The sequence below is a fragment of the Dendrobates tinctorius genome, unplaced genomic scaffold, assembly GCF_039654945.1.
Source record: "Dendrobates tinctorius isolate UK_male_01 unplaced genomic scaffold, ASM3965494v1 ptg000485l, whole genome shotgun sequence".
In the NCBI taxonomy this organism is placed as follows: domain Eukaryota; kingdom Metazoa; phylum Chordata; class Amphibia; order Anura; family Dendrobatidae; genus Dendrobates; species Dendrobates tinctorius.
In genome coordinates this window covers 1,090,215-1,101,586 of record NW_027362146.1, presented here as the reverse complement: position 1 = coordinate 1,101,586, position 11,372 = coordinate 1,090,215, and the positions used below count along the sequence as shown (strand labels likewise).

General features: G+C 44.8%; 1 protein-coding gene across 1 annotated transcript; it reads right to left on the bottom strand.

The window, feature by feature from the left end:
• Positions 1-1,446: 1,446 nt before the first annotated feature.
• LOC141077978 (uncharacterized) lies at positions 1,447-8,888 on the bottom strand. Its single transcript, XM_073564766.1, has 7 exons — positions 8,766-8,888; positions 7,925-8,074; positions 7,616-7,795; positions 7,409-7,532; positions 7,228-7,325; positions 6,939-7,029; positions 1,447-2,592 (listed from the first exon to the last, which is right to left on the bottom strand). The coding sequence occupies exons 2-7, from the start codon at positions 8,000-8,002 to the stop codon at positions 1,451-1,453; spliced, it is 1,713 nt and encodes a 570-aa protein (XP_073420867.1). The 5' UTR covers positions 8,003-8,074; positions 8,766-8,888; the 3' UTR covers positions 1,447-1,450.
• Positions 8,889-11,372: the final 2,484 nt, after the last annotated feature.

The following is an 11,372-nucleotide window of genomic DNA, read 5'->3' as shown; positions in this document are numbered from 1 at the left end:
CCAGTTGATCCAAAGATCACAACCTGGCTTCTCCAAACGTATCCATGGTTCAGTGATGGTCAATGGAGCAGATCTGTATTCTTCCAACCGAGGCTGAAAACCCCTAGGTTGTTTCCTATAGAATGATAGATCCGTGTCCCTTGTGATGATGTTGTGGCTTCTGTCCTGTCTCTTGTCCTTTGGATGTATAGATGTCTTGGCAGAATCTCTCTGGCTGTTTCTCTCTCTCAGTCTCTTTATACAGAGGCATGTAACCTACTTTTAGACTTAACAAGTGTCCCTCATTCAGTATTTACATAAAGGGTAAGAATGGAGATGAGATTATTATAGCATTACTTGATTATTTAAACTATTTGCATAGTTTTTCCCTCTCTGCTTTAGAAGTCAACAAACTGGCTCCATAACACAATGCATAAATAGCATATCAGCAAACATCACTAGTGATCAAGGATAAGCGCACAATAAAAGTCAATATTACCGGCTTACACAAGCAAAAGTGTTTTCTTGACCAACTAGAAATCAACACTTAAATTTAAAGCCAACATACAGATAACTTGGTTAATTAAGAAACAATGCTGTATGTCTTTAAAATGCCAAAAGTAAAAAAAAAATGTTTTTAAAAATATAAAAAAAGCCAAAAGTAAAAAAAAGTTTTAAAAAATATTTTAAAAAATATAAAAGTTCATATCGCCCCTTCAAAATAAAATAAAAAAAACAAACATACACATATTTGTTATAGCCGCATTCAGAATCGCCCGATCTAAAATGCAATAAAGGAAAGACCAAAAGATCGTATCTGCACCAAAATGGTATCCATTAATAACGTCAGCTCGCCGCGCAAACAATAAGCCCTCACCCAACCCGAGATCATGAAAAATGGAGACGCGACGGGTATCGGAAAATGGTGCAATTCTTTTATAATTTACCTAATAAAGAGGAGTTATTTTTACTGATACAGTGGGTATGGAAAGTATTCAGCCCCCTTTGCATTTTTAAATTGTTTCATTGCAGCCATTTGGTAAATTCAAATTCATACTATCTATTCCTGACACTGGAGTGGCTTATAAACTTCCGAAGTATATAGATTGAGGTCTGGGATCTGCCAATATGTGGCTAGTTTTCTGACTGTTTCGAATAACATGATGCATGATTTTAGTTTTTTGGTTTTTTTTTCGCTTAGTCTCGCTTGAATATAGGTCAATATTAAATAGTCTCCTGATGAGTCGTCTTTGGTGAGGACGAGGAAAACCGTTGAAATGAGAGGCTTGGAGAGTGTGTAAATGTCACCTCACCCTATATACTGAGACGTGGGGTACATGTTTTTTCTATTAGTCACTTTCTGACTAACCTTCAGAGGGTGAATTATGGGTATAGTTTTAAATTAGGAAAAAATAAAGTTTAGATTTATCCTTTTGTCAACAAATATAAGGAATGACAAGAGACAACTCATTTAAGAAGATTCAATTTTGGTTAAAACTACTTCAACATTATGAACATAAAATGGCTTCTCCTCTGTGTGACTGCTCTGATGGCGTTCAAGAAGCGCTTTCTGGTTAAAATGTTTCCCACATTCTGAACATATAAATGGCTTCTCCCCTGTGTGAGTTCTCTGGTGCTTAACACAATTTGATTTCTTGCTAAAACATTTCCCACATTCTGAACATGAAAATGGCTTCTCCCCTGTGTGAGTTCTCTGGTGCTTAACACAATTTGATTTATTGTTAAAACATTTCCCACATTCTGAACATGCAAAAGGTTTCTCCCCTGTGTGAGTTCTCTGGTGCTTAACACAATTTGATTTCTTGCTAAAACATTTCCCACATTCTGAACATGCAAAAGGTTTCTCCCCTGTGTGAGTTCTCTGGTGCTTAACAAAATTTGATTTATTGTTAAAGCATTTCCCACATTCTGAACATGAAAAAGGCTTCTCTCCTGTGTGAGTTCTTTGGTGGATAACAAAATGTGATTTATGTACAAAACATTTCCCACATTCTGAACATGAAAATATTTTCTCCCCTGTGTGAGTTCTCTGGTGCTTAACACAATGTGATTTATTGTTAAAACATTTCCCACATTCTGAACATGAAAAAGCCTTCTCCCCTGTGTGAGTTCTCTTGTGGGTAACCAATTGTGATTTCTGTGCAAAATATTTCCCACATTCTGAACAGGAAAAAGGCTTCTCCCCTGTGTGAGTTCTTTGGTGGGTAACAAATTGTGATTTATGTGCAAAACATTTCCCACATTCTGAACATGAAAAGGGCTTCTCCCCTGTCTGAGTTCTCTGGTGCTTAACACAATCTGATTTATTGCTAAAACATTTCCCACATTCTGAACATGAAAATGACTTCTTTGCTTTAGGAGAAGTTTGTTTTTTATTGCTTCTTTTGTGACTTTGATTTTCCTTAGTAGTCAGTAATGAATCAGAAGATGGGACCTGTTTCATAGGATCAGATGACAGATCTTTGCTGTGAATGGATGATGATATATCTGAAGTAATAGCAGTCACTTCAGTTGTATCTTGTAGGATCTCAAGATCATCAGATTTAAAAATTGAAGATGTCAGCTGTCCCTCTGATCTCCTGGTACAGTCATCTGCTAAGATAAAAAAAAATTATTTTTAATGAAATATTGAGTTTTATATTTTTGAACATTTCTACTTAAACTGTTCATAAAAATGGCAAGCTATGTAAAAAACTATAATTATTTACCAAGACAATGACAGTTCACAGTCTAATAGAAAATCTTGTTGGATGAGCCAGTAGTGTGCGGTGTTCAACTGTTTGTTCATTCTGCCTCCCAAATATAGAATAAAACGAAACCAATCAATGTTATGTAGGTGAAAATAATACCAATTCTCATCTCACAAAAACAAGACCCCACTCAGGTCCATCATCTGTCAGTGGAAAAACAGAGGTTCCCGCACTATTAGTGGCTCAAAGGCTGCTGAAAAGCAACAAGGTTTCTATAAACCAATCCAGCAAAATCCGCTCTCACTTCGGAGTCTTGCAGTGTGCGCAAACAACATTTAGGATCCCTGTATTTAGCAATATTATAGTGAGATGAATCCACTTAATTTTTGGTGTGTGTCTCCTGGAGCACAATCTGGGCACTATGTGCTGGGTAATAAAATGGCAAATGTGTAATTTTCACTCTCCAACATCCACTGCGTGTTAATTTCCAGAAAGTGGCTGTGGAGTCAAAATATTCACTCCTCCTAAGGATTATAACCCTCAGTGAATTAATTTATAACATGGAATCACTTTATGGGGATTTCCACTGTTCTGGTTTTCTGTAATTTAGTTATATTAGGGCTTCTGCATATGGTGTGTCCAATCTCATCTGGGATCTGTTCCTGCTGTCCAGCTGGAGTAATCTGCTCCCTACTTCAGCCAATTGGAAAGTACCACACCCTACTAAAGCGCAAAGCACATGGCCGGAATCTGCCAGATACAGCGCTGTTCTCCTCTGGTTCAGTCCTCTGTGCTCAGCTTGTGACTTGTGTATTTGTTTCCTGCTGTGACCGTGGCCCGTTTACTGACTACTCTTGTGTCTTCTGATTCTGTATTCTGGTTCTGACCTGGCTACCTGACTATTCTCCTTGCCATCTAACACCACAGAATAGCAGGTAACACCATGGTCCAAGCCTAGGGGTCCCAGTGTAAGTCCAGATTCCATGTAATTGTGTTAAAGGGCGATGAGCAAGGCAATCCTTGGTATATGGAAAGCAGAAAAGATAGCGCCAAGCATGTTCATGGTGGACATCTTTTGATCTGCCAGTTGACCACGAATACATTGTGTCTGCAATCTATTCCAGCTAGATCTGTATTCAAATAGCTAAATGGCGCTCCTTCCCTTCTGAACACTGCCATGTGCCCAGACAGTAGTGTATAATCGTATATAGGGTATAGTGCGAAGCTGGAAAATAATTTGTAAGATCCATTTGTTTTCTATTATCCTTTGTGAAGAATTCCAAACTTACCACCACATAAAGTGACACACGTCAGATATTAATAATGGGGCCTGATTAGGAACTACTGAAATGATCAAACTCCACAGTCTCCATCAGTAATAAATGAGTAGCTAGTGGTGAAACCTCTCTGGGGTAATTAGAGTATGGGTCTCGGAGACTTCACAATCTATACTATCCTAAGCTCCAATATTTTCTGTCAGATGAGTTTCAAGAAGAAATATTAGGCATTTAAAGAGAACTGTGTATAAGGCCGGTTTCACACGTCCTGATATTTCCGGTACCGGAGATGTCCATGTGTGTAATATTCGTGGCACACGTGTGACAACCGTGTGCCGCCTGTGTGCAGCATCAGTACTACATGGACGGCTGGCAGGGAAGAAGCGCTACATTAATCGCTGTTCCCCGGTGGCAGGTGCTGAAGGTGCTCTCATCATTCTCCCCTGCTCTGCCGGTGGGGAGAATGATGAGAGTTATATTAAAGTCAGAATGATGACAGCAGGTGGCGGCTTTTGGGACTATTACTCCCATCAACCTACACCTGCTGCTAAGAACAGTGACAGCAGGAGCGGATGATGGGAGTATTCCTCACCTGACACCTGTGCTATAACTAAGTAAATGACTGAAAAAACTGGCGAGGATTCCCCTGTATTTCCTATAACCAGTCTGGAAAACTCACAACTGGGGGCTGCAACCCTCAGCTGTCAGCTTCAGCAAGGCTGGTTATCAAGAATAGAGGGGTCCCAACACTGTTTTTTAAATTATTTAAATAATGCTTCAGTGCTTGGAAACTGAGGCCATTAATACAAGTAGCACATTCTGTCACCTGCAACTATAATAGAAACTATTGAGAAAAGACACCGGTGGCACAAAAAACATGGCGCCTTCAGGTAAAAGACCGGAGACACTTTCCTGAAGCAGCTCTGCCCCCTGAAATAAAACTGTGTGCACATACCCTAGTTCTCCGCAAGGAGAAATGATACTTCTTGGATATCGGTCAGACGCCTCTCTCACAGCCAAACCAGATCTCACACTTTGCACTGATGAGGGGCAGTACCCCGAAACACAGTGTCTGCAAATTGAGATTCTGGCTTGGCTTTTATCCTACGTCATTTGACAAGGCTCATTAAAGGGTCAACCTTGACTTCTAGGATTGCTACCTCCAATAGGTGGCACTAGAGTTCTAGTCCTCTTCCTCTCTGAAGAGACAATTTGCATAATTAGCATACCCTAGTTACAAACACTAGGCTACAGCACCCGGCAAACGCTCAGTACATGAATCATTCTAAGGCCGGGGTCACACTAGGGTGTGTGATGCGAGAAACAACACCCGGCACTACCCCCGGCACTCGGACCGGAGCGTGCGGCTACATGGATTTCTAAGGGCCAATGCAGACGGCCACATATATCCTCTGATCTGAGAGAATCGGCCAATTATACTGTACAGCTGACACTTGGATCAGGATCTGACCCGAGTGTCAGCACAGTGTGGTCCGATTGTCTAGGATGAGAAAATCAGAGAACACTGAGGCAAAGATGGAAAACAAACGCTTCTCCATTATGTCATCAGAGTGCAGTCCAATGTCTTCCACGCACTCATTGTATTGCATTACTGAGCGTGATCGAAATATCATACGTTAACAACATATAACAGATATAACATATAACGCATGTTCCAACCCCATGGATTGAGACAAACACCTTGGTCGCCTCAGAAAGACCTTTTTGAGTCAGGGCTACCATCCAAGAACAATTGAAAACCAAATTACAAGAGCCACCAGAATGTCAAGGAATCACCTGCCACATTACAAAGCTAGAGAAGAAAATAACCGGGTGCCTCTAGTGGTCACCTACAACCCAAATCTGGAGGTGCTAAGGGGAGCGGCACGGAAATTACAACCTTTACTGCAAAAAGATGCCCGATTACAATCCATGTTTCCAGACCCCCCACTACTGTGTTTTAGGCAGCCCCCAAATCTAAGAAGCATCATTGTCAGAAGCTCCCTGTCCTCAACAGCTGCAGGAACCTTTCCTTGCAACCAGAAAAAATGTAAAACCTGTCCACTTATAATGACCACGGACAAGATAAAGATCCCCAACTCACATCAGGACTACAAGATCCCAGGTACTCTCACCTGCATTACATCTAATGGGGTGTACTTAATTATTTGTACTAAATGTCCAACTGGGGTCTGCATGTGAGGGAGACTTCTCATCGCCACACAATAAGAGAAAAAAGAAGGGATCTACCTGTGGCAAAACATTTTTATATCCTCGGTCATAGCACGATGGACATTAAATTACTTGTATTAAAAGGTAACTTCAACTCTCAGAGAGACAGGAGGGTCTGGGAGTATAAATTTATGACAACGTTTGACACACTCAGTGCAGGAATGAATGTGTCACATGGATTTATGTCTTTTTACATCAATTAAGGAATTTGCTCTTCAGAACTTCTGTGACACAACACAGAACCAGACCCCAATCAGAGGGCAATAAAACCTTCACACTCCTAATCTATAAACTGTTCCAATATTTATGTTTATACCTCTCCCATAATGACAATTCTGCTAAATGTTACTTGTCTTATCTATTGCGTTATTTCTGTGTTGTTTTGTGTATAAATATGTGATTTTTCAGATGTTGTATTAGTCTAGCCTGATGAAGAGACCTGAGGAGTCTCGAAAGCTTGCAATGTGTTACCACCTTTTCAGTTAGCCATTAAAAGGTATCAACCACTGAGGACTCTCAATTCTAAATATTCTTCTATCTACTGGCTAACACGGTACAAATATATACATCTTTCCTGTAACCAAGTCAATTGAACAGTTTTGGGTGGAGGAGAATGTTGTGATCTAGAGGCAAAATGGTGATCATGGTAATACGGCCGGACTACACCACTGATAAAGCAGCCACAGCCGGTGACTGAGAGGAATCTGTGACTTCTCTGCATTCAGTGGTTCCTACTCACCTGGGTAGTCATATGTGGGAATCTCCTCTTTACACCGCTCATCATCCCTCACATATGTCTCTGTAGGATTAATAGGAGTCAGATCTTCACCCTGAAACAAATATTGTAAAAGTCACCGACAGATGGAGAAGTCCCATCTATGATCAGCTCTAATCCTGCCATCTCCACCGTTCTCATTACACAAGTATAAAACACAGAATACTGGTGGATAAAACAAGACTGAGCACAAGACCTTCACAGCCGTCTACACATCATAGGGGAGATCTCCTGACACCTTCTCTCCATCTACCTGATGATCCTGAGGAGCACTGGGATCTTCTTGGTTACAGTCCTGTGGAAGAAGAGGACGGGGACATCTCTCTGGTGTTGTCCTCTTACTGGATAGATCTGGAGGAAACACATACAGGGACTGAATTCATTCTCTACATACAGATAATTATAGGCCATGTGTATTTAGTCCTGTCTATTACCTGGTGATGTGAGGGGCTGGGGAACCTCCATTATGACGTTCTTGTACAGATATCTGTGTCCTTCTAAATACTCCCACTCCTCCATGGAGAAATAGACAGCGACATCCTGACACCTTATAGGAACCTGACACATACAATGATATCGTCATCCCCCCGATCCCTTCCTAGTGTTACTGTATAATGTCCCAGCATTCCCAGCAGTGTCACCTCTCCAGTCAGCAGCTCCATCATCTTGTAGATGAGTTCTAGGATCTTCTGGTCATTGATGTCCTCATGGATCAGGGGGTGAGGTGGAGGCCCCGTGATTGGGCTCAGGGGTCTTCCCCATCCCTCAGACACAGGGTCCTGACAGCGATCACTAGAGGTCTTCTTCACCACTGTGTAATCCTGGTTATGGAGAGACACATTAATAAATTTCACTACTGACATTTCCAGAGTCCTCACCTCTCCAGTTCTGTCCATCTGTTATTCCCATAGATAAGAATGATGTAATGTGACGTCATCAGAATCTCTCACCTCTCCAGTGAGACGGAAGAGGATCTCTAGGGTGAGGTGTAACATCCTTTCCGCCATCTTGTCTCTGTCCATATCCATCCTTGATGGGTAAATCAGGAAAATTCTCTTCTGTAGAAGATCTTCACTGAGAGGATCCGATATTGTAGAGACCTGAATGAGAAGAAGATGATCCGATGTAACATCATAAGAATCCTGTGTAATAATACAATTACTGGAGATAATAAGGGAAACATATGAGGAGATTTATTATCTTACAGGGTTTAGTTTTCTTCCCTGACATCTACTAATAAAACCTATATATTTAGGCCACAGACAACAAGCAGTTTCCTCCTCGGAGTCGGCAGCTGAACACGTTCCTCATAGACTCATCTTCCATAACGCTAATTCTCGTCTCATTACCGACACTGGAATCGGCATTAGCAATACTGCAGGAGATATTCATTACACGCGACATGAGAAATAACTCCTTCATGATGAGGACGACATCTTCATCTTCTACTGCGGCTCTAGAGACAGGTTTGGCCAGAGTCGGTCACTGCCTCCATCCCCACCGGCCGTCTATATGAAGGTTTCCCGTCTTCCCCGCACTGGAATCTTCTCTCACGTTAGATCTCAGCTCTGAGTCACACACAGAAGTTTGAGGCTTTTCTGGAAGAACAGGACAGGAGAGATCTGAGGCCGATGTCTCCATGTACAGGGTTTCCCCTCGGGATAAGAGGCTTTTCTATCACTTTCCCCCAATTAGAGGGGACACCTGTGGATATCGGGGTCTTTACCGGCTGCAGTCCTGGGGGGATTTACTCGGTAACGTGGACGTTGGACAATCGTCGCCATCATTTACCACCAGAGTGAAGGAACATCGCTCCTCTATTCAGCTCTATGGATCCAGGATGAAATCCACTGCGGCCCCTGCAAGAAAAGAGCGAAGTCTGGTGAGACCCCCGAGGCCGGAGATTTCTACAGCTGCTCTGTGCGCACAGGACCTGTGATGAGGTCACAGGAGGGGAGGAGTCAGGGGTCACATGATCAGGGGCCTCAGTGTGTGCAGGACTCTGCTGTGCTGGTTGTCATGGTGCTGGATGAGGGGAACTTTATGTGTGGGGTCAGGAGGGGTTTACAGGGTGGATGTAGCAGAGCCGTGTGTGTACGAGGTGTACGGAGCGGAGCCGTGTGTGTACGAGGTGTAAGGAGCAGAGCCGTGTGTGTACGAGGTGTACGGAGCGGAGCCGCGTGTGTACGAGGTGTACGGAGCGGAGCCGTGTGTGTACGAGGTGTACGGAGCGGAGCCGTGTGTGTACAAGATGTACGGAGCGGAGCCGTATGTGTACGAGGTGTACGGAGCGGAGCCACGTGTGTACAAGGTGTACGGAGTGGAGCCGCATGTGTACGAGGTGTACGGAGCGGAGCCGCGTGTGTACGAGGTGTACGGTGCAGAGCTGTGTGTCTACGAGGTGTAAGGAGCAGAGCCGTGTGTCTACGAGGTGTAAGGAGCAGAGCCGTGTGTGTACAAGGTGTAAGGAGCAGAGCCGTGTGTGTACGAGGTGTATGGAGCAGAGCCGTGTGTGCACAAGATGTACGGAGCGGAGCCGCGTGTGTACAAGGTGTACGCAGCCGAGCCACGTGTGTACAAGGTGTACGGAGCGGAGCCGTATATGTACGAGGTGTACGGAGCGGAGCCGTATGTGTACGAGGTGTACGGAGCGGAGCCGTGTGTGTACGAGGTGTACGGAGCGGAGCCGTGTGTGTACGAGGTGTACGGAGCGGAGCCGTGTGTGTATAAGATGTACGGAGCGGAGCCGTATGTGTACGAGGTGTACGGAGCGGAGCCACGTGTCTACGAGGTGTACGGAGCGGAGCCGCATGTGTACGAGGTGTACGGAGCGGAGCCGTGTGTCTACGAGGTGTACGGAGCGGAGCCCTGTGTGTACAAGGTGTACGGAGCGGAGCCGCATGTGTACAAGGTGTACGGAGTGGAGCCACGTGTGTACGAGGTGTACGGAGCGGAGCCGTGTGTCTACGAGGTGTACGGAGCGGAGCCCTGTGTGTACGAGGTGTACGGAGCGAAGCCGCATGTGTACAAGGTGTATGGAGTGGAGCCGCGTGTGTGCGAGGTGTACGGAGCGGAGTCACGTGTGTACAGAACAGAGCAGTGTGTGTACGAGGTGTGCTCTGTATACACCCATATACCCCCAGCTTCGGTCGCAGACGCCTCTGTGTACGCTGTATACACCCGTGTACCCCCAGCTTCAGTCGCAGACCCCTCAGTGTACGCTGTATACACCTTTATACCCCCAACTTCGGACACGGGCACCTCTGTGTACGCTGTATACACCCGTATACCCCCAGCTTTGGTCGCAGACCCCTGTGTACACGATTCAAGATTCAAGGAAGCTTTATTGGCAGGACTAAATACACATTAGTTTTGCCAAAGCAAGTGTACAAAAGGGAATAGGGATAGGGACTGTAGGGATCTTGGGTAGGGGTTGTAGGAAAGGTGGATGGGGGCAGATCTAGGATGGGGCTATAGAAGTCCATGGCATAGGGAAGGTGAATGGGGGGCATGGGGCAGATCCAGGGTAGGGGCTATAGAAGTCCATGGCATATCATAGTTCTCTTTCTCGCAGTCTATGACATTCGCTCACATATTGCCCTGCTATCTCCACTGCTCTCTCTTCTCCCCTAGCAGGATATATGTTTTCTCTTCCTCCTTCATGGTGATGAAATCTGGGAAGAGATGTGAGAGTCTCCTGAAGTGAGTGTCCCTCACTGCTGAGTACTTGGAGCAGTGTAGCAGGAAGTGGGTCTCATCCTCCAGGGCCTCCTGGTCACAGTGTTGGCACAGTCTTTCCTCCCTGTGTTTAAAGATCTGCCTGTGTTGGCCGGATTCGATGGCCAGACTGTGGGCACTGAGTCTATACCGGCTCAGGATCTTGTGGTCTCTGGGGTCCGGGAGTTTCTCCAGATATGGGGCCAGTCTGTAGTCTCTCTGTAGACTCTGGTGCATGGTCAGTTTCTGTGAGCTGATAATGTCGTTCTTCCAGTCACTTGCGTACCTCTCCTGGCCTTCGTCTACCATCTTCCTGATTCCGGCTTTTGTTAGGTTGCTGTGATTGGTGTTCTGGTCAGGTTGGGTTTGGGTGAGCTGTTCCGAGGGTCCTGGTTTTTCTGTTTCACCGACGTGTCAGGGCTTTATGGTGATGGGAGCTTGGATTGCTCCTTTGTAGGTGAGCCCGGAATGACAGTGCCCTCTTTAGAACTGTTAGGTGTAGAGGGAATCTGCCCAGCTCGGCCCAGCAAGCACTGTTGGAGGTGCTCCGATGGACTTGGAGAAGGTGATTGCAGAATTCCAGGTGGAATATTTCTGTTGGGCTGGAATCCCACCTTGACCAGTCTGGGTAGGTGTGAGGGCCACAGACTTTGCTGCCATACAGGAGGATTGGGGCGATGA